Source organism: Rattus norvegicus, chromosome 3, assembly GCF_021556685.1.
Source record: "Rattus norvegicus strain SHRSP/BbbUtx chromosome 3, alternate assembly SHRSP_T2T, whole genome shotgun sequence".
Taxonomy (NCBI): Eukaryota; Metazoa; Chordata; class Mammalia; order Rodentia; family Muridae; genus Rattus; species Rattus norvegicus.
The window spans coordinates 117310724-117333776 of record NC_141536.1 but is presented as its reverse complement, the minus strand read 5'-3'; the positions used below and the strand labels follow the sequence as shown (position 1 = coordinate 117333776).

The 23053-nt window shown below is 46.6% G+C and overlaps 1 protein-coding gene across 1 annotated transcript; it reads left to right on the top strand.

Moving 5' to 3' along the window:
- Positions 1 to 3446: 3446 nt before the first annotated feature.
- Positions 3447 to 10245, top strand: Cpxm1 (carboxypeptidase X (M14 family), member 1). The gene is made up of 14 exons (NM_001106511.1): positions 3447 to 3662; positions 4518 to 4679; positions 4778 to 4887; positions 5018 to 5157; positions 5261 to 5348; positions 5915 to 6065; positions 6161 to 6249; positions 6572 to 6695; positions 6777 to 6973; positions 7060 to 7239; positions 7322 to 7619; positions 7783 to 7922; positions 9669 to 9771; positions 9877 to 10245. The coding sequence occupies exons 1-14, from the start codon at positions 3515 to 3517 to the stop codon at positions 10113 to 10115; spliced, it is 2169 nt and encodes a 722-aa protein (NP_001099981.1). The 5' UTR covers positions 3447 to 3514; the 3' UTR covers positions 10116 to 10245.
- Positions 10246 to 23053: the final 12808 nt, after the last annotated feature.

Sequence of the window (23053 nt, the reverse complement as noted above, 5' to 3'; positions counted from 1 at the left end):
AGAAGGGGCAGAATGATCACTTTTGCCCCCACCCTTCAAGTAGACCCTGGCCTTCTCCATCATGGTGAAGATGCCAGTTGACTCCACAGTATACTTGGGACCAGCATCGTCTCATCTGGTGCTGACAGGATCCTGTTCCTGGAAGCTAGAAACTGTCTTCCCATTGATGACAAATTTCCTGTTCTCAGCCTTAATTATTCCAAGGAACTGGCCATGGGTGGAATCCTACTGAAACGTGCAGACCATGTAGTTGAGGTCATCGAGGCAACCTTACCAGAGTTAAAGCAGCCCTAGTGACCAGTGCCCAACATGGCCAAACAGGGAGGATCAGAGTGCCTAAATCATTTAATAAATCTTTTAATAAACTGGATGCGGTAATCTGTGCACACTTGTACTCCCAGCATTCTTTTGGCAGAGTCAGGAGGCTCAGAAGCCCAAGGTCATCCCTGGTACATAGAGTCTAGACATCAGTCTAGGAGGGTGGTTTGAAAGAAAATGGTTGCCATAGGCCATATGGAGTGGCATTATTAGGAGATGTGGCCTTGTTGGAATAGGTTCTTCGTGGTAGGAGGTGTGCCACTAGGAGGCTGGTTTTGTTTTGGGGGTTTTTTGTTTTTTTTTAAGATTTATTATGTATACAGCATTCTGCCTGCATGTATACCTATATACCAGAAGAGGACACTAGGTGTCATTACAAATGGTTGTGAGCCACCATGTGGGTGCTGGGAATTGAATTCAGGACCTCTAGAAGAACAGTCAATGCTCTTAACCACTGAGCCATCTTCCCAGCCCAGGAGGCTGGTTTTGAGGTCTCAGGTGCTCAAGCCACAGCCAGTGTAAGCAGCCTCTTCCTGATGACTGAAGATCCAGATGTAGAATTTTCACACAATTTCTGCTGTGCACCGCCATGCTTCCTGCCTGGTGACAATGGACTAAACCTCTGAACTGTTAGCCAGCCCCGATTAAATGTTTTCCTTTGTAAGACTTGCCATGTTCATCTTGTCTCTGCACAGCAATAAAAGCCTAACTAAGGCACTGGGCTATATAGAACTCATAGAGTCCTACCAGATCATAGTGTATGTGAAATTAGAATTACTGGTGCTTCCTACATAGAAAAAGATTACGTACATATAATGAAAAAGATGAAATGGAATCAGAATTTTATTTATTCATCATATTCTTTTTTTTTTCCGGAGCTGAGGACTGAACCCAGGGCCTTGCGCTTGCTGGGCAAGCGCTCTACCACTGAGCTAAATCCCCAACCCCTATTCGTCAGATTCTTTAACGTTTCATTTAGAGAGCGAGGTTTGCTGTCCTGCTCATGCCATCTTTGAGCTCTTCTTGACCCCACCCGTCCTACTAGGTTGTTCCCTGAAACATACACTTGCCCTGTGATATCCAAAGATCCTCCATGTGACTCTTGGTGATAGAAACCAGGCCCTGTAGGTGACCGAATATGAACTCGCTGTTGTGTCCCTGGAGTCATGGTCTTTTGATCTGCCTTTGTGTCTCCAAGTACCAAGTGGCCTGGACCAAAGGCTTAGCAGGACATGTGTGTGAGGAGATGATGAGTAGTTCAGGGACTGAGAGGGGCATACAAGAGCTCTGAGGAAGAGTCTGGAAGAAGGGAGTAGAGTTCAGTCTGAGATGTACTGCTGTTGGTATTTCTGTTGTCTCTCCTCTCTTTTAGAGCTTTCTGAGACTTGGCTGAGTGTGGGTTTTCTGCTGGAAGCCCAGAAGCCCTCAATCTGTTCAGATAGTGGCCTGCAAGTCAAGGAAGCAGGGTCTTGCCTGTGTGCATTGGCCCCATGTTCAGAAAGTCTGTGCTTTAAAAATATATCCTGTTAGCTTTTATTATCAACTTGACACATCAGAGAGGAAAACCTAACTGAGGAAACACAGAGATGAGATCAGCCTACGCAGGATTGTCTTGATTGCTAATCAGTGTATGAGGGCCTAGCCCACTGTGGGCAGCACCATTCCCTAAACAGTGGTTCTGGCCTATATAAGAATGCTAGCTAAGCAGGGCCCTAATAGCTAACCAGCAGGGTTTCGTCTGTTTTCTGTCTCAAGTACCTGCTTGAGTTCTGCCTCAACTTCCCTGAATGAACCTGTAATCAGAAATAAATCCTTGCTTTCCCTAAGTTGCTTTTTGTCAGAGTTTTTTTTATCATGACAACAGAGAGTAGAACAAAGAGTCACCCTTAAATTTCTCTATGCCTCTCTGGTGAGCTGGGCCTAGCACTGCTGCTTTGGTGGGGGCACCAAGATGGGACTTGGTCCTCAGTGATCACCCCCTTCTCAGAGATCTCTGACCCTCCTTCTGGAGAGGCACAGTTGGACCAGATGGCAGGGCTTACTCCCATGGAGTGGAGTGGGCCCTTACAGGAGGTGGCCTCAGTTCAGGAGCCCCACACCTGGCCCCATGCATTTCCACCAGACTGGTTCTGTTTATGCTGCTGGAAAGGTGCTGACTTGACTTGAGGTTATTCAAGTCATTTACATAGACCATAGCCCTACAACCTTTTGCTTAGGGTTCCCAGCCACTTGTGGGTGACACTTCTAGGGGGACTGTAGCGAAGGCAAAAGAAGCACCAGAGGCACAGGCCTTTCCTTTGGGCAGGTGACTCAGGGGTGTGGGGAACCTAGAGGGGTCCTGGGGAAGACAGATCTGAGAACTCCTGGAGCAGGGTGAGAGGAAGAGGGGAGGAGGTGGAACGGGGAGAGCAGGAATCCCATTAAGACTTGGCCTCATGGTTCTTGCCGCCAGCCCTCCCGTTATCAGCTCTGGCTGCCTTCCTCGAGTTATGTAACCCCAAAACGTGGCAGCCCATAGAGGGAAGAAGAAAGGAGGCAGAACCAGGAGGAAGCGCCACCTCTCTTTGCACCCTTGGATTATCTTTAGGTTTAATGGAGGACCCCTCACCCCAATCCCACAACTCTGACCTCCCACCACTACTGCTTTCCTGCTGTCTTTCTACCCCAGCAAGGCACCCGAGGTTCTAGATGGATTTTCCTCCCAGGTTGTAGTTTCCAAAGTTCTCAGTTTTGTTACCTTGGCCACGTCAGCTAGGCCCACTCCAAGCTTCAGTTTACCAGCCTGTAAACTGAAGTTTGACTAAAATTCAGACCACGTGCAGAGCGCCTGGCATAGGTGCCTGCAGTGGGATGGGAGCGCGCAGTCAACCGAATGTGCGGTGGCTTTGCAGATTGTGCAGGGCCGGGTACCGGTGAGGCTGGGTTCCAGGGCCCCAGCCTGCGGCCCCCGGGGGTCCTCGGGGCTCACCAGTGTGGGCCGCTCCCGGAGGACCTCACCGCTCTCCGCAGCCTGCCCTCCCCTCTCCTAAGACCTCGGATTCCGGCGAGTGGCTGTGGGCGGGCCGGAGGCTGCAGAGGGGCGTGGGGCGGCGGAGGGCGGGGAGGCAGGAAGGGGCGGGGGGCTCCGCAGACGCCCGCAGGAAGAAAAGAACCCACCGAGAGTCTCGGCACAGTGCGACTGCCGATCCTTCCCGCTATGTGGGGTCTCTTGCTCGCTGTGACCGCCTTTGCGCCTTCCGTCGGTCTGGGGCTGGGGGCGCCCAGCGCCTCAGTGCTGGGCCTGACGCCGGGCTCAACCCTGGCCCCACATAGCAGCATTGCACAGCCGTCCACAAAGGCAAATGGTGAGCTCTGGGTCCCATGGTCGGCTGCTGGGCAGGTCAGACCCACTCCCCAGCTGGGTCCTCCAGCCTGTCCTGTGAACAGGACGCACACAGCCCTGGGCAATGGCTGCTAACTCAGCAGCCTCATTCTGGTCAGACCTAGTCAGCAGTCGTGGGGCAGGCCCAGCGGGATGCTGGCTGCCCTGACTCCAGCCTCCCTTCTTCACAAATGAAGAAACTGAGGCCAGAATCTGGAAAGGTGAAGGGACACCAGACTAAAAGGGGCAGAGTAAGCCTAAGCAGAATAGGGTTTAAGACCAAGGACTGTAGGGAAAAGACAGGGCGATGAGGCTGCGTGAGGAAAAGATCGCAGTCTCCTGACTCGCACAGGCAGACTGGCCTCCCAACTTCTTCCTCAGAGTTGGGAGCTTTGAGGCCAGGAGGTAGGCCAAACACGGACTTCAGGACAAGACCCGAGGCCTAGTCTGAAGATAAGGAAGGCTTGGAGGATGATGGGGGTAGGTGCAAAATTAGAGGTGGGAGGTAGTATTGCCGGAGAGGAACAACCAGGGCAAGGCCTAAAGTTAGTTAAAAACTAACTTCAGATCTTCAGAGTGACCAGTCTCTAATGGCTCGACATTGCTCTCCCCTGGGTCAGAGAGTCAGAGGGGATGCTGGCCAACGATGCAATTGTGTTAAGAAGGAAGAACTGAAGAAGTGACTAAAAAAGGCAGGTGGGGTGAGATAACAGGCCTTGCATGCCATGCTAGGATGTTGGTAATTGTTGTAAGTGTCCCATATGCTCAGATGCCTTCCTGGGCTAACAGACCTTTCCGTCTGTGTTTCATGACATCCTTCTCTCCTCTGGTACCCTAGAGACCTCAGAACAGCATGTCCGACTGCGAGTCATCAAGAAGAAAAAGATCGTTGTCAAGAAGCGAAAGAAGCTAAGGCAGCCTGGTCCTCTGGTGACGGCCAGGCCTTTGGTGACCACTCACCCAGCAAAGACCCCCACTCTCCCTGAGAAACAAGAACCAGGTATCGCCTTTCCCCGGGCCCTGCCCAGCCAATGAACAAGCTTAGGCTCATTCTTCTTTGGTTACTAATCCTGTCTCCCTGTTCTGTCCTTATCCCAGGATGTCCCCCTCTAGGCCTTGAGTCCTTGCGGGTCTCAGATAGTCAGCTGGAGGCCTCCAGCAGCCAGTCCTTCGGTCTTGGACCACACCGAGGACGGCTCAATATCCAGGTTGGCAACCCTGGCTCAGCCAGATCGAGGGGTAGGGAAGCACAGGCTTAGGACCAGCTCCTTCTCTCCCCCATCCTCCCTCTTCTCTACGGCCCACCTGGGCTTGATCACGATGATCTTGTGTCCACAGTCAGGTCTGGAGGATGGTGACCTGTACGACGGGGCTTGGTGTGCCGAGCAACAAGATAATGAGCCTTGGCTTCAGGTGGACGCCAGGAGTCCTGCCCGCTTCTCAGGAATTGTTACGCAGGGCAGAAATTCTGTGTGGAGGTGAGGCTGGCCAACGCTTAGCCTGGAAGTTGTTAGTGGCCAGACATAGAAGTGCCACAGAGGCTCTTCTGGGACACCAATATTTCTGTATCTCTACATGCAGGTATGACTGGGTCACATCATTCAAGGTCCAGTTCAGCAATGACAGTCAGAGCTGGTGGATGAGTAGGAACAGTAGTGGGATGGACATGGTGAGTGACGCCATAGAGTTCGGGACCAGTTCATTAGGGTGCTGGGCTAGGGGAGAATCCTCTGCAAATAAAAACCAGACACACACACATAGACTCCAGGAGAAAGCTGGAGACTTTTACAGTGCTAAAGTGCAAATCCAGGACTTTGTGCATTCACAGGGAAGTTATTTACCAAGCAGTAGCTCCTTTGGGATAGACCTATTAATTCCACCATGGGGCTGGTGCTTCATCTTCTTTCTGGGACACCCCTCCTGACCATGAGCGGGATTATTGACTTCCTGCCTGTTCATGGCTCTGGTTTCCTATCTCATGGACCTCCTTGGTACAATACTCCAGAATGGGTATGTTGTTTTAATGAACTGAGACCATGCCAGAAAACACAGCTGCCCAAGGTTGCCCACTGGCAGGCGCTGTGGAAATGGGGGTCCACATTTAATAGAGTGCATGTCTCCAGCTGTACCCGCCAGGGAGGGTTGGCTTGTGAGTATGAGAGCCTTAATTCCTTTGCTGGATCTGGAGCCAGCGTCAGGTCTGGGCAGCCTCAGCAAGGCCTTCCATATCCCCAGGTATTTCCTGCCAATTCAGACGCGGAGACCCCAGTGCTGAACCTTCTGCCAGAGCCTCAGGTGGCTCGATTCATTCGCCTGCTGCCTCAGACCTGGTTCCAGGGAGGTGCGCCTTGCCTCCGGGCAGAGATCCTGGCCTGTCCAGTCTCAGGTGGGCATCTGGGCAAAGGCTGTATGTCAGGGCCTGATTTCAGGAACATCCTTTACTATGAACTAACCTTTTATCTGGAACTCACTTTCCACCAGATCCTAATGACCTGTTCCCTGAGGCCCATACACTAGGATCATCTGACTCTCTGGACTTCCGGCATCACAATTATAAAGCTATGAGGAAGGTCAGATTAACTCCCATGACCCTGGAAGGAAGCCTGCCTATCCCCTTCCCGCCGGGGCAAACTGGCTATGACTACCCATGAATGCCCTGTCTCTGTGTCCCCCTTTGTCCTACTTGTCTTGATCTCTAAGTTCTGTTCCAATTCAATTACCCTTGTCACGACACCACCCCTTTGCTGCGCCCCGCCCTCCCCCAGCTGCTCCGCCTTTTCTGGATCATACTATGTTGCTCCCATCTCTGTGGACCACCATCAACTCTGTAAGTCTTTCCTGGGTTACGCACGTTCTGCATGTAACTGCCTCGTGCTCCTCTCTGCTTCCCAGTTGATGAAAGAGGTGAATGAGCAGTGCCCCAACATCACCCGCATCTACAGCATCGGGAAGAGCCACCAGGGCCTGAAGCTCTATGTGATGGAAATGTCAGACCATCCAGGGGAGCACGAGCTGGGTACTGCTCAATGGCATGGGAAGAGGTGGGCACAGGGCAGACTGTGGTGCGAGCTAACTCTAAGCCTCCGTGTGTTTCCAGGAGAGCCCGAGGTTCGCTATGTGGCTGGTATGCATGGGAACGAGGCCCTGGGCCGGGAGTTGCTTCTGCTTTTGATGCAGTTCTTGTGTCGTGAGTTCCTGCGAGGGGACCCACGAGTGACTCGGCTGCTCACCGAGACTCGAATTCATCTATTACCCTCCATGAATCCTGATGGCTATGAGACTGCCTACCACAAGGTAAGTCACCTGGCACGAAGGCCTTCCCATCTCTCCTGCATGGTACCCAGAGCTCCCTTGACTTGAACAAGGCCCTTTCTTGGCAGGGCTCAGAGCTGGTGGGCTGGGCAGAGGGCCGCTGGACGCACCAGGGCATTGACCTTAACCACAATTTTGCTGACCTCAACACACAACTGTGGTATGCAGAAGATGATGGACTGGTACCCCATACTGTCCCCAACCATCACCTGCCACTGCCTACCTACTATACATTGCCCAATGCCACTGTGAGTATTCTGGGGCAGCGGTAGAAGGCCACCTAAGGCCCCCTTGTCTCTGTGTAGACCATCCTCCCTTCCCCTTGTCCAGGTGGCTCCTGAAACATGGGCAGTGATCAAATGGATGAAGCGCATTCCATTCGTGCTGAGTGCCAACCTCCACGGGGGTGAGCTTGTGGTGTCCTATCCTTTCGACATGACTCGGACCCCGTGGGCTGCTCGTGAACTCACTCCCACACCGGATGATGCCGTCTTCCGCTGGCTCAGCACTGTCTATGCTGGCACAAATAGAGCCATGCAGGACACCGATCGCCGACCTTGTCATAGCCAGGACTTCTCCTTGCATGGCAATGTCATCAATGGAGCCGACTGGCACACGGTTCCGGGGAGTATGTGGCATTAGTCCTGTCTCCATAACCACCTATCCCATAATAGTCTTTCGTGATGTACAGCACTTACTGTCAATCCCTACCCCGAGTGTCTCTCAAGAGCCCTGGGAAAGTGGGGCCCCCATCTACCCACTTAACACTCCAGTGTCTTTGGTATCCCCAGGCATGAACGACTTCAGCTACCTACACACCAATTGCTTTGAGGTCACGGTGGAGCTGTCCTGTGACAAGTTCCCTCATGAGAAGGAGCTACCTCAGGAGTGGGAAAACAACAAAGACGCTCTTCTCACCTACCTGGAGCAGGTGGGATCTAAGTCCCACTTCCTAGCCTGCCTGAATTACTTACTCCTGGCCAGTCTTGGAGTTGCACCTTAAAGAACTGGGGCACCAGCCATCTTAACTGGCATCGGATTTCCACTACGCTGTGGGCCACATGTGACATCTGTTTGGAATGATCTAGAATAGGAAGTGCAATTTGCTAGTAGGGTGGTTTCAGATGTTAGAAGCCAACAGAACTAGAAGCGACTTGAGGCTAAGGGGTGGCCCCTAGAATTGTCACAAGCCTGTCATTGTCAGGATAGCGTTTCTCAGAAAAGACATTAGTCAGATGGGAAAACTGCCTTGGCACAAAATGTTACATTCCTGAGGGACTAAGATCCCTATGAGTGGTTCTGTAGTAACAGCATCATGGCTTCTATTAAAGACATCTTCCCGGGGTGAGATGGCTCAGGAGGTGAGGTTCCTGCTGAGCAGGCTAACAACCAAATTCCAGCCCCTGGAACACACGTCACGGGAGAAGAGTACTGTCTGCTACGTGCTCCCTGACCTCCATACACTTGCCTTGGCATGTGTGTACCCACTTACAAACATGGGCACACCAAAATAAACATATCAACAAACATCTTTAAAAGAGGATTGACATTCCCATGTTAGAAGCTAAGCATCCGCATAAATACCTGCAACCCCAGCTCGGAGTTGGGCATAGACACGAACTGCTGAGCTTCACAGCCTAGTGAAGTGTGAGCTCCAGCCTCAAGGGTAGACCCTGCCTTACAGAAATAGAGCATCTAGAGCCTCTCCTGGCCTCCAGGCGTGGGTGAGCGTGCACCCAAGTGTGCATGTGCACGTGTGCACACACACGTGTACACACATGTGTACACACATAAACACACCCAGAAACCTAATAAGAGTACCACCACACTACAGAAAGTCCAAAGATCAGGTGTAAATTAGCAATTAGACAATTTTAATACAAAGTTTGTCATCTAGGATTGTGCTAGACTGCCACCTTATCAGGCTTATAAGGCAACGGCCAGAAAGGTGTCGAAGTCACTCTTACATAAAGGAAAGTCACCTTTAAATTTTTTGTTTGTTTCTTGCTTTTAAGACAGGGTTTCACCATGTAGCCTAGACTAGTCTCAAACTTGAAGGTTTACATCCACCTCAAGGTTTTGATAAACTTTTCTACAGACTGAGGTGGCCTACACCTGTAGTTCCAGAACTTGGGAAGTAGAGGCAAGAAAATCAGGCTCAGGGATAGCCTGGACCAAATATGGAGACTTTGCCTTAAACAAAAGCCTTCAAACATTAGGCAGAGCTCAGGGAATCAGGCAGACGACGGGAAGGAAGAACTGTAAGAGCCAGAGGGGGTCAAGGACACAACAAGAAACAAAACCAACCTGGGTTCCTAGGGGTTCACAGGAACTGAACCGACAATCAGGGAGCCTGAAGGTGTCTGACCTAGGCCTCTGCATGTATGTTATGGTTGTGTAGCTTGGTGTTCTTATGGGACCCCTAACAGTGGGAGCAGGGGTTGTCCCTGAACTGTTTTGTCTGCTTTGGGGTCCCTTTTCCTCCTGTTGGGTTGTCTTGTGTAGCCTTACCATGAGGGAGGTGGCTAGTCTTATTGCAACTTGATATCCCTCGGATGCTTGCCCCTTTCCGAAAGGAAAGAGGAGTGGATGGGGGTTGGAGGAACTACAGACAGGATGTAATATATGAGAGAAGAGTAAATTAAAGAAAAGCATTTACATCTCCTTTGCTATACAGGTGCGCATGGGCATTACCGGAGTTGTACGGGACAAAGACACAGAGCTCGGGATTGCAGATGCTGTCATCGCTGTGGAAGGCATTAACCATGACGTTACAACAGGTATTGCAGCAGAGAGAGGAGCGGGGTGGGGGTGGGGGGCTTTTGACTGGTCAGAGGTTGAAGATTCTTGAACCTGGCCTGACCTTACCCTTTGTCTTCTCTCAGCTTGGGGTGGAGATTACTGGCGGCTGCTGACGCCTGGGGACTATGTCGTGACAGCCAGTGCTGAAGGCTATCATACAGCTAAACAACACTGTCGGGTCACCTTTGAAGAGGGCCCCGTTCCCTGCAATTTCCTACTCACCAAGACTCCCAAACAGAGGCTTCTAGAACTGTTGGCAGCAGGAGCGAAGTTGCCCCCAGACCTTCGGAGGAAGTTAGAGTGGCTGAGGGGACAGAAGTAGCATTTTCAGCTGAAGAGATCCACATCCTCGGACAGGCTGGACCTGTCCAGAACTGAAGGAGGACGGGGAGGGGGGAGGGGCAGGGTAGAAAAGAGGTGCTCTGGCTCATTAAAGCTTCCTGGTACCCAATATTCCTGTTTTCTCTGTGCCCCAGGTCCTCGTCCAGGGTAGGCCTCAGCCTCCCTCTTGAGTCCCTAGTCTCTGTGCCCTCGTACACATTAGGGCGCTATGTGCAAAGAAGATCCCACCTGAGCCCTTGTACCTGAGGCTTGGCAGAGCAACTCACTTCTGCCTGTGACTTTCTGTGCTATTGCATTCTGTACGCATCTGCTTGGTACCAGTGTGCAAGCACTGTCTGTGCCCAGCCTTCTGGGGGCTCCCAGTTAGGGGAGACAGGTTAATACACTGAGAGGCATTCCAGTGTGGAAGGCAGTTTGGTGGTGCAGGTAGTGTGGTCACATATACACGGGGAAATGCAGGTCTGCAGAGACTCAAGCAGTCAAGGATGCAGTAGAGGTGGCTTAGGAAATGAGATATACATGGGCCAGGCATAGGATTACTGACAAGGGGCCAAGATCAGCCAAAGGCATTTGAATTTACTCCATCAGCTATTCAGAGGGTACCCAAAAATGATAGTTTGATAGCTTTGATTAGTTTCTTTCCTACTAGAGGAGGAAATATGTGAATCTTTGTCTTGCCAAGAAAACAACCCATTGCAATGACTCCGAACTGAAAAGTGTAGTGCTAGAAATGGTGTAGAAAGATACTGAAACCACAAGATGAGAAAAGGGGGGGAGCTACCCAGAAAGCAGGAAGTTAATAACCTTTATTTACTGTTGTTGCTATTTAAATTTTTTATTTATTTAGCATGGGTAGCATGTAAAGATCAAAGGGTAACTTCTGGGAGTCAGTTCTCTCCTGCAAGGTGGACCTCAGGAGTCAAAGGTTGCTACCTGCTGAGTCATCTTGCCTGCCCCTGCTTCCGTGTGTATAAATCTGTATTTGTCTTTGTTGGTGCAGATCTAACTAACTTAGCTGACGAGGAAGTTTGTAAATTATAGGTAAAGCTCCTAGCCCCTTAAAAATTCAGAGTAGCAGAAATCTCTCTCAATTGTGTTCCTGAGTTTGCTCTGTTTTAGGATTCCATTTTTTTTTTTTTTTTTACTTCACCAGACATAACAGGATTCTTAGTTGCAGAAAACAGAATCTACTCTAGATGGCTTAAGTAGAAAAGGATTTATAAAATGTCTTAGTTTTTACAATTTCCAAGAGAACCAGAGACCAGACTCCAGTGTCTATTCTAAAATGACAACCGATGTCAAGAAAAACCAGAGGAATGCCAGGCATGTGATATTCCACAGGAACCAACACTTACCATTTGCTTCCTACTGGCAGGTGAGATACTAGGAACTAGACATTAGAAGCTTCTTTATATGTCTGAGAAGAACTGAACACTCCCACTGCTATGACTGTCAGAAAATATGCCACCTCCCATTGCCCAGTTTTACCCCCCGGTCTAGGGCCAGAGCGTCTTTCCAGTGGTATCTGGATAATCTAGAGTAATCGCAGGTAAGAAGTCTGGAAGGCTTCGTGCTTGGCCTTCTACTTTTTACAATATAAGAAGTCAAGCTAAAACAAAGTTCAAAAATAATGTTAAGTGAGCTTGTCTATGTGCTGGAAACACTGGAGGGGGTTCCTGAGTAGCATTACTGTATTGTACCACTTTAGGGAATTCTGTTTAAAACGAACGAGTACTAGCTAGGGCTGGAGAAATAAATATGTCAGCATTTAATTTTCTTGCAGAGGGCCTAAGGTTGGGATCCAGTATCCATCACAGCTTACAACTTCCCTTGTCTCTGTTTCCAAAGTATCTGACACCCTCTTCTGGCCTCCAAGGGCTCTACATGCACACAATGCACATACATCACATGTAGGCAAAACACTAATCTTTTCTTACAAACCTAAAATGAGTCAGTCACCCAGAGGCCCACAAAACAACACAGACCATTGATATTACCCTTGTTCGCTCACCAGAAGCAGATGAAAACACTATGGCTGAAAACACTACAAATTTTGGTTGTAGGACATGCAGAAATCAATCTGGAACTGATTAAGAAACATCCTCCCTGCTGGTTTGTTTCCATAGTGCGGGAAGCTGCTATGTAGGTCACTGGGGGCAGAAAATCAACAGTTTTATGCAATACTGGATTCCAAATGCTCCAAAAATGACCTGACAGACGAGATGGGCATTTGTAGCGTGACTGTTGGAAGATAGGCAACCATTTTCTGACTGAATTTAAGGCATGCTCCGCAGGAGGGAATTTATGTCTGGTACTGTAAACTTGGTCAGAAGCCCATGGCTGGGGAGGTAATATATCCTATAGGCCTACTATTGTTTTGCTCATAGTCATGTTTAACTCTAAATATCGTTTATGTCCCTAGGTCTGTGATGCTCTCAACCTTGGTCAGACAAGCTCCTTTTAGCAGCAGATAGTGGTTATTGCAGAGACTCATAGATACTGCACTCATGAACTCCAGTGGCTACGGTCACCTGCACAAGAACAAGCCAGCAAAGATTCCAACATGACAGGGCAAGAAGCACAAAACTCCAGCTTTTGCTGAGCATTGTGTTTGGAGGTCAGAAGACAACTTGAAAGAGTTATTTGTGGTAGGCGCCTGACAGCCAGGAGAATTAAAACAGGAAACAGCTAGGTGGTCAGTGTCCTTGAGTGTCTACCATTTCACCACGCCTCTCCTGTGGCACCCCTCCCCATTTCCGTCCCAGTCCAGTCATTTTAATATTAAAGTCTAGTAGTTTCAACTACCCAAACAAGATGGCATGCCATCTAATACAAGAGACAAAACAAACAAAGGTCCAAAGTCTATAAAACCCTTAACTCTATAGTGTTTAGGGTTCTAGTCTTTGAAGAAGAACCTGCTAGAAGCCTAAGCTTCAGCACACACAGACACACACACACACAGACACACACACATGCACCCCACTACCACCACCCCCAACAACAGCAACAACAACACCCAAAAACCCAAACACTGCTCCCAGAAAGCAGGGCCTTAGTGTCCTATTCTCTTTCCAAAGTGTCCCATAAAATTTTTCTCCTTCTGTCATGCAGGTCCTGGGGGTTGGTTTCAGGTTGTTGAATTATTTGCTAAATCATCTCTCCAATCTTCAGGGGCAGTTTTTTGAAGAGATGTTAAATAAGGACTGTCTAGAACTGACATAAGAGAAAATTTCACAGTTAAAGAATTCCAGGAGCTAGCTGTGCTTACAACACCCTGCACAGCAAAAGCAAAAGCAGAGGCAGAAGGATCACTGTGAGTTTGAGGCCAACCTGATTTACATAGTGAGTTCCAGGCCAGCTGGTGAGATCCTGTCACCCCATCTCAAAGGAGAAGGGGAAGAGAAAGAAAGAAAGAATGAAAGAAAGAAAGAAAGAAGGAAAGAAAGAAAGAAGGGCAAAAAAGCTAGCCAATGAAACCCAAGACAGACACACAAGTCAGATAATTGGTAGATGTGAATGTGCATCTCACTAAAGAAAGAGTATCCAGTTTCTACTCACAACTACTAATGCTATTTTTATAATTAGATTGATCTTGAAGAATTTTATTATTATTTTATGCTTGAATGCATCTTAAATACTAATCATTCTACCTACAGGTAAGTGTAGCTCTCACCTCTCATCTGCGTTTTACACTTGTCATAGATCATTTCAGAAGGTCACAACTTGTCAAAATGGATAGCTCAACTGATTATGGACGCCCACCCCAGTTAATACATTTACAACCCAACCCTACAGCTAAGGCTCAAGAAATATCATGAAAAAGGGGGATGGAAGACTGTGAGAGCCAGAGGATTTCTTTAAAAAGGACAAGAAGTGTGTGCGTGTGTGTGTGTGTGTGTGTGTGTGTGTGTGTGTGTGTTTCCAGGAGTGTGAAAATGAATGATCAAGATATGTTGTAAATGAAATTCTCTAAGAATTAGTACAAATAGTGTATTTAAAGGAAGAAGATTCTGACCCACATTACAGCATGGATAGACCTTGGAAACCACTAAGTGTGATGAACCAGTTATGAAATGACAGCGACAGGGCCGTGCGAGTCCACACACATGGAATACATGAAGCAGAAAGTTAGATTAGTGGTCTCCGGGGTTGGGGAAGAAACAAACTAGGAGTTATTGTCCAATGGCTTTATTGGTTACTTTTGATGCAACTCAAAGGAGAGAGAATTTGTTTTGGCTCACGGTTCGAGAGGCAGACAGTTCCTTGTGGTGGGGGCCCCAGTCGGAGCTCTTCCGGTCTCACATCTTAGTGGAACAGGAAGCAGAGAGCGGCGCTCTGTAACCTCCCAAAACAGTGCCATCAACAGGGACTAAGAATTCAAGCACATGAGCCAGTGGAGGGACATTTCCGTTTAAATCACAGTGCGTATAGAACGTGAGTTTCACAAGAATTCTGAAGATGGATAGTGGAAATAGTCGAGCATATTACTACCTCTGGAACCTTAGAAACGGCTATGGTGAGCTCGGCATGATTATAAAGACCTACGATCTCCGCTAGCCAGGGGACGAAGGTAGGATTACGAGTTCAAAGCCGCCAGCTTAGGGAGACCCGGTCTCAAAAATAAAAGAAACACTCAGGAAGACGTTCAGTGTCACAGCACCTGCCTAGTTTCAATGAGGCACTGTATTAAATCCCCACTATTGCAAGAAAGAAAATAAAGATAAGTTTTATGTTAAGTATGGCTTACCGCAATTAATTTTTAAAAATTATTTATGTGCGTGGGTGTTTCGCTGTGTGTATTTATGTTTGTATGTGCTCTGCATAGTGCCCGCTGAAGCCAGAATGGAATTTTTGAGTTAGATCCCCTGAGAATAGAGTTGCAGAGAGTTGAAAGCCACCAAGTGGGGTCCTCTGGAAGAGCAGCCAGTGTCCTCAACTGCTGATCCATCTCTCTGCCCCTACAATTAATTTTTAAAAATATATTTAACGGTTAAATTTGAGAACAAAAGTTAAAGAAGGAAAAAGGAACGAGGTATGTGATAGAGTGTTGGAACGCGGGTGGATCTGGGAGCAGGGTGGGGTGGGGTAGAGTAGACCTGGAGGTCTCTGTGTGAATGAGAGAGAGAGAGAGAGAGAGAGAGAGAGAGAGAGAGAGAGAGAGAGTGTGTGTGTGTGTGTGTGTGTGTGTGTGTGTGTGTGTGTGTTCCCGTGGGCACTTGGACACATGTGCTTTGAGTACAGGTGCCTGGTGCCTGCGGGGGCTAGAGTCCACAGATTGTCTGAAGTGGGAGTTACAGGCATCTGTGAGCTACCCAACATGGCTGCTCTGAAGCGGTATCCTCTGGAAATGCAGTATGCACTCTTAATCACTGAGCCCCTCTCTGACCCTCAACCTATCCTCTTTCTTTGCTTTTTTTAGACTTGTATGTTTTGTTTTATGTGTTCAAATATGGTGATTTGAACAAGAATGGTCCCTATAGCCTCATATATTGAATGCTTGAGCTTTAGTTGGTAGAACTATTTGGAAGGGGCTAAGGAGGGCTGGAGAGATGGCTCAGCGGTTAAGAGCACCCGACTGCTCTTCCAGAGGTCATGAGTTCAATTCCCAGCAACCACATGGTGGCTCACAACCATCTGTAAAGAGATCTGATGCCCCCTTCTGGTGTGTCTGAAGATACTTACAGTGTACTTATAAATAATAAATGAATAAATCTTTAAAAAAAGGGGGGGCTAAGGGGTGTGGCTTTGTTGGAAGAGGTGTGTCACAGGGAGGAGGCTTTGAGGTTTCAAAAGACTCTAGTTATTCCTTACCTCCTCTCTCCCTCCCTCCCTCCCTCCCTCCCTCCCTCCAATTTGTGGATCAAGATGTGAGCTCTCAGCTGATCCTGCCTCCATGCCTTTTCTCGGTCATGGTGGATTGTAACTCTGAAACTGTGAGCCCCAGATTAAACACTGTTTTCTCTAAGTTGCCTTGGCTATGATGTTTTATCACAGCAATAGAAAAGTAGACAAGTAGTATGCATGCATGGTATCCATAGGTCAGAAGAAGGTATGGAGTCATGAATGGTTGTGAGCCACTGTGTAGGTGGTGGGAACCAAGCCCACATTCTTTGCAACAAGTGCTTTTAACTGGGAATCCATCTCTGCAGCCCCTCTTTCTTTCTGACGGGGTATGTCGCTTTCCCAGAGTGGCCTTTAACCCCTGATCCTCCTGCCTCTACCTCCCAAGTGCTGAGATTATAGGCTTCACCACCACCTCTAGTGTTGTATGATTCCTTCTATATGAAATGTTCAGTGTAGTCAAGCCAGTAGACACAGAAAACAAATTACTGTGTAGTGACGGGTACAATTGGGAAGGAGTCTTAGAACAAAAAAAAAAAAGGCTTTGCATTTGTTTTAGTGGCTATATTTTTGCCTTTCTCAGTTCTAAAACTGAATGTGTTCATAGTGGTATAGACCTCTGCAACTATATTGAAAACCATGGAACTATGCTATTTAAATGAATGAATTGCACAGCTGTGAATTTTATCTCAAAGCTGTTACAAAAAGTCCACACCGGCAGATGTACAGTGCATAAAATAAAGTTGGTATGACAGAGATGCTGAGGGGGTAAGTTGGAGAGGGATGGAGTTCCTGTACAGAATTAAAGCGGGGCGCACGCAGGTGCACTTTTGAGTGTTATTGCGGTCCCCATGGCAACCACCGAGGAAAGAACTCAAAGGAAATAGTAAAGGGAGCCATGGGAACATAAATGCCACAAAAGAGTGAATGCCACAAAAGAAAGCATTTTAACACCGGAGTTAGAGAAAACAAACAGCAAAGTAGTATGTGCAAATTCACATCGGTTTAAGTGAGTGGCTCTCATCCTCTAATTACACAGCAGACACGGTGAATTAGAAAACACACTGTGTAGCTAGAGAGATGGCTCAGTAGTTAAGATCAGTGGCTGCTCTTGTAAAGGTCCTAGGTTTGGTTCTCAGCATCCACATGACAGCTCACAACTGTCTGTAACTTCACAGGAATCCAGTGTCCTCTTCTGGCCTTCGTGGGCATACACATGGTGCACAGACATACATGCAAGCAAAAATACCCTTACACAAAAACACTTTTAAAAAAGCACACCGTGGGAATGATTTTTCTGAGAAATGCTGTTCAAAGTTTGCAAATCAAATTTTCACCCAACCTGTAACCAGGCTAATAATGTTGTTTTGAATCACTTAGAGCCCTGCGCTCCTTCTGCTGACAGACTGGGTACTCAGCATGTTGAGAACTAACTGACCTTTAAGAAAAAACAATGTAATCAATCTTATTATACTTTTTACTTCCAATGTAATTAACTCCTACAAGGTCCACTAAATGCATGGCTTTGATTCTACTATGCTCCCTATTTCTTTGTGACCCATTCATGCCCCTGACTCAGAACAATTCATATTTAACTTAAGATGTGGTAACCAGACTCCCATTTGCTGGAGGCAGTGAGGCACTGAAAACAACGCCTCCCATCAATGTGGAAAGCAGCAAGTGGGTACAGACTGATAACATCTGATTGTGGTTTTCTGCTCAGAGTCAATAGATTTGGACAAACAATTTCTCCCTTTAGGAGACTCCTGTAAGTTTTCCTCATTCTGTTTTCTTTGGAGAAGGGCTGAGTAGTTTGTTTTTGAGACAGAGTCTCACTACATAACCCTGGCTGGCTTGGAACACTTTGTAGACCAGGCTGGCCTTACACTCACAGACATCCTCCTGTCTCTGCTTCTAGTGCTAGGATTAAAGGTATCCACCATCACATCCGCCCCTCATTTCTTTTTGGTGTCATATTTGCCATGCTGTACAATAAATAGAGAGAATAACTTTGTTGGTTTTTTTTTTTTTGAGAGAGAGAGAGAGAGAGAGAGAGAGAGAGAGAGAGAGAGAGAGAGAGAGAGATCAGATCAAATCAGAACTCTTCAGAAAAAAACAATCAGGCTCCCTCAAGTAAACGACACTAAGAATCAGTCTTTTCTTTTAGTTCACATGGCCCGGCTTCAGCAGATGCTACAAGTGTTGCTGTTCAGAGTCAGACACACACAGGTTGCAGGTCTGAATGAAATGCGACACATACCAAGAGCAGCCAGAAAAGAGTTGGCAGGAATGCATTTCTCCCTGTCCGAGAGAGCTTGCGAATTAAACCAAAGACTGTATAGTCTGTTGAGACTGGCTTCTCTCACCTAGAGCATGCATTTGAATTTTAGCAATGCCACTACCGTACAGGATTTGTTTGACCCTGTTATGTGTGACTCTGTGCACACAACATCTTCCTTGGCCGTAAGAAGGAATGAGATTCTAAGCTACTTCGAAGAAGATGAACTTCAGAAACATTAAGCTAAGTGGAATGAGGCAGGTACAGTAGATGTGCTTGGCTCTTCTTGTAGGGTGTGCGTAGATTAAGCAAGTTCACAGACAGAGAGGGAAGATTTTCTGGCCTGAAGATAGTAAGCATTTGGAGTTCTGTGTTTGTTTCCATAATGAAACAGATATGGTGGTAGCAATACAGCATCGTAAGTGTACCAAAAATTGTACACCTAAGCACAAATTAGTAGTAGATTTTATTTTACCCATATTTTTACCATGCTACAAGACCCCTTAAAAAAAAAACTCCACACACACAAATAAATGTGAGTGTGAATCCTCTGCCTTTGATTTTCAAGGCTTTTTTTTTTTTGCTAATCTCCACCCCTCTCCAATATACAATTTAGAGTCCATTTATCTATATGAAAATAACCTTGCTAGGATTTGGATGGGAATCACGTTAAGCCAATTGGATAACTTGACATCTTAGCTATACTGTGTCTTCTGATTCATGAACAGTGAGTTTCTCCGTTTATCAGGTCTTCAACCTCTCTTGGTAGCATTGTGTAGTTTCCAGCTACAGATCTGGGATGTGTCTCCTTAGATCTGTATCAGAGTCTCTCCTTTTGGAGCATGTGCGCACGTTGGAGTTTCATTCAGTGGTGAAAGAGAACATATTGTTTGCAGGAAAAATGGATAGAAGCGGAAATGATAGTACTGAGGAAAAGAAGGCAGCTTGGGGATGCAGACAGCACATGGTTTGTGTGTGGAGGAGGAGAGCAGAAGGCAGAGGATGGACTCTGAGAAGAGACAGACAGATACTATATACATAAAACGATATAAACATTACCTTTTTCTCAATGAAGTGAATTAGAAGAACCATCGGTAGGGAGGAAGGGGAGAGGAAAGGAGTAGACGACAGGGGAGGGTAATGAGGGGGGAATAGGACCGTGGCACAATGATGGACCTGTACAAAAGTGTCATAAGGAAACTCAGTGTTTTGTACACAAACTAAACCATAGAATAAATACGTTTTCCTGAAATTCATGACTTTTAAAAACTTACTCTCTGGGTTCGGTCCCCAGCTCCGAAAAAAAGAACCAAAAAAAAAAAAAAAAAAAAAACTTACTCTCATGCAACAGGGCGCAGCAGGTGGCAGGTGAGAATACCGCAAGAGTGATTGTCCTTCTTTGAATTATTTAATTAAATTCCAATAACTTAATAGTTTTCAGCTACAGATCTTGAACATGTTTTATGAAGTTTACGTCTTTCTTCTCTCTCTTTGTATCCCCTTTCTGTGATATTATTGTAAGAAACATTAAATATTAGTAAATAATAGTCTTTTCTATCAAATGCTGTAAAACTTGGGTTTTCAAGAAGGAATGTGAATCGTTTTACTTCCCTTACCTTGTAAAACTTTGTGCAAATGATTTAAACACCCTCCCAAAAAAAACCTTTGTTTCATAAAAAAACATGCTGCATTCTCAGAAACTAAATGCTCTGAGAGACCAGCCTCTTTTCATTTTCTGTTTTCTCTGCACCAATGCTTTTAAAACTAGCCAATCACAAAAGACTGTGATCTCAGCCAATGAGGGGAAAGATGCTTGCTCTTCTGGTGGTCTCCTTCTTCCTGACTCCAAACTCACTTGTTTTGTTTTGTTTTCTGAGACAGAGTTACTCTGTGTAGCCCTGGCTGTCCTGGAACTCACTTTGTAGACCAGGCTGGCCTGGAACTCAGAGATTTGCCTGCCTCTGCCTCCTGAGTGCTGGGATTAAAGGGGTGCACCACCATCGCCTGGTCCCAAACTTACCTCTAACACTATTACAGACTCTAGTTCTTCAGAAATGTGACTATATGTGGAGATAAAGCTGTGGGAATAAAGGCTAAAGGAGGCCATTTTGGCCCTGGTCTAATATGACTGATGTTCTTATAAAGAGAAAGAGGTCCAGTCTACTCCTGATATAGATATAGATAAGGATAGGGATAGGGATAGAGATAGATAGATAGATAGATAGATAGATAGATAGATAGATAGATAGATAGACAGACAGACAGGGGGAGAGGGAGGAGGAGAGGGAGAAGAAGAGGGAGAGGGAGAAGGAGAGGGAGAGGGAGAGGGAGAGGGAGAGGGAGAGGGAGAGAAAGAACATGAGACCGTGCGTGCGCACACAATCTCTCTCTCTCTCTCTCTCTCTCTCTCTCTCTCTCTCTCTCTCTCTCTCTCTCTCCTCTCTTTTCTCTTTAAAGACACTGGGGGAAGGCAGACTCTCTGAGCAAGGTCTCAGGAGGGACCTAATGTCCTGTCACTTTTATTATTGCTGTTACTATTAATACTGTGCTGGAGAGAGAGAAGAGGTTACTGGATTCCCTGGAACTAGAGTTATGGCGGTTGGGAGCTGCCATGTGGATCCTGGGGACCACATCTGGGTCTTCTGTGAGAGCAGCCAGTGCTGTAAATCACTGGGTCTAGTCTTCATTCACCAAAGCTTTTCAAAGAGAGATTTCCTCACAGTTTATTACATTATATGAAAATTCTTACCATTTTCTTCCTTCTACTATTAAGCTTATTTTGTTTGTTTATTTATTTATTATTTGCTATGCCAATACTAAATAGGAGCTAAGAGACAATGGCTGAAAACTTCTCTACTCTGGTGAAGGGCACAGACTTCATTCACACTTCACACCAGCCAGGACAGTGATGAGCGGTGAGAGCTTGCCTTGACTTTAGGTTACAAGGTTTCAGTTTCTTGCTGGTTGTTAGATTTTGTTGTTGCTTTTGTTTTGTTTTGAGATAGGGTCTCTCTATGTAGCCTCGGCTGTTCAGGGAACTCACTCTGTAGACCAGGCTGGCCTCAAACTCACAGAGATATCCAACTGCCCCTGCCTCTGGAGCGCCTGGATTAAAGTCATGTGCCACCACCACCAGCTAGTCGTAAGATGTTTTGTTTATTATGCTCCCTTCTAAGGCTGCCACTGGAAAGTTGCTGGAAACTTTCCTATTGAGCACTAGTTTAGGCAAGTGCTTGTTCTGCTTTTATTGAAATGATCACCTAGTTTGCTTGTTGTTAAGGTGAATTCCACACTAGAATTTTGTTCCAGTTAGAAAAGGTGAGAAGTAAAGTTTCACTCAGACGGAATGGACAAGACTATGAGCTTAGGGTTTTACCTCATGCTACGCTAACTTTTCTGGTGTCTGTGCCACGTGGTTGGAAGGCATCTGGCCCACATCACCATCATAAAGAACACTACTACCTTCTGACTCCTGACAGCATGCCGGCAGAGGGAGCACGGTGTGGTCAGCATCACGAAGCTTGGTAAGACTCGAACTCTCAGTGGCAGGAGGTAAACTGAATATACAAAGTCTTACATTGTGCTGGCGTTTTAAAGCGTAAACGGCCAGCTAGGCTATCTACTGGCACGTGAGGACTGATCACCATGCTTTGATTTCTTTCCACAAAGAAGGAAGCCAAGGAAAGCCGGCTCCTCACCGAGGAACAGCTCAGACTTCAGGATTCTTGAGTTTGTTCAATAAACTTAAGAACAGGAATATTCAGGGAAAAAAAGAGCAGAATTTGTATGAAATACGTATAGATTTTCATCACTATTAAATGATAAAATATACTTTAAACTATTAGTATGGTGTTTCATTATGCCAGGCATTATTAAGTAATCCAGAAATGATTTAAAGTTTACAGAAGGATGTACACATACCATTGTGGTGGTTTGAATATGCTTGGCCCGTGGGAAGTGGCACTATTAGGAGGCATGGCCTTGTTGGAGGATGTGTGTCACTGTGTAGGTGGGTTTTGAGGGCTCCTAGTGCTCAAAGCCCCGCTCCATGTGAAAGAGAGCCTCCTCCTGGCAGCCTTCAGATCAAGATGTAGAACTCTCCTTCCAGAACCATGTCTGCCTGCACTGTCATACTTCCCTCTATGATGATAATGGGCTGAACCACTGAAACTGTAATCCAGCCCCAATTAAAAGTTTTCCTTTATAAAAAGTTGACTTGGTCATGGTGTCTCTTCACAGCAATAAAACCCAAACTAAGGCACCATCTCATACTGAGAGAAGAGTCACATGTTCTGGTATCTATGGAAGAACCAGAACATTCTATGACACATGCCAGGCATCATCTTTGGTGCAGGGGAAGGTAAAAATTATTTCTGTGTGTTTATCTGAAGTATAATTTTCAAGGAATAAACATTAAAACATTTCTTTCTTTTTTTTATTTTGCATGAGAGGGGAATGACTCTTTCTAATTTGTGTGGAGATTTCATATGCACTGAGCTGAAAATGAAACCAGTTTGCAACCAAAAGAGACCAGGACAAAGGTGGTCTAAGCTTATGGTATACAGCTCAAACTTGATGTGTCCGAGTTAGCAAAGGCTAGACCTAGGCTCCAAGTTCAATGAGAAACAACTCCCTAGTAAAGCCTGCGTGCAGAGAGTATTGGGGAAACACAGACAACATGTTGACCTTCTTTCGAGGTAATGTGAACTTTGAAGGCACAGTTGTTTTAAAAACCATACCTTTATAAGAAATTCAAGTGTGTTGAAGTAGATTACAGTTCAGGCTCAGCCGGAGCGGCT

Excerpts from the sequence above, each read along its gene's own strand:
- Cpxm1 (NM_001106511.1), top strand. The coding sequence starts at position 3,515 with ATGTGGGGTCTCTTGCTCGCTGTGACCGCCTTTGCGCCTTCCGTCGGT. Across the intron at positions 4,888-5,017 it reads GAGGACGGCTCAATATCCAG|TCAGGTCTGGAGGATGGTGA; the intron begins GTTGGCAACCCT and ends TTGTGTCCACAG. Across the intron at positions 5,349-5,914 it reads ACAGTAGTGGGATGGACATG|GTATTTCCTGCCAATTCAGA; the intron begins GTGAGTGACGCC and ends CCATATCCCCAG.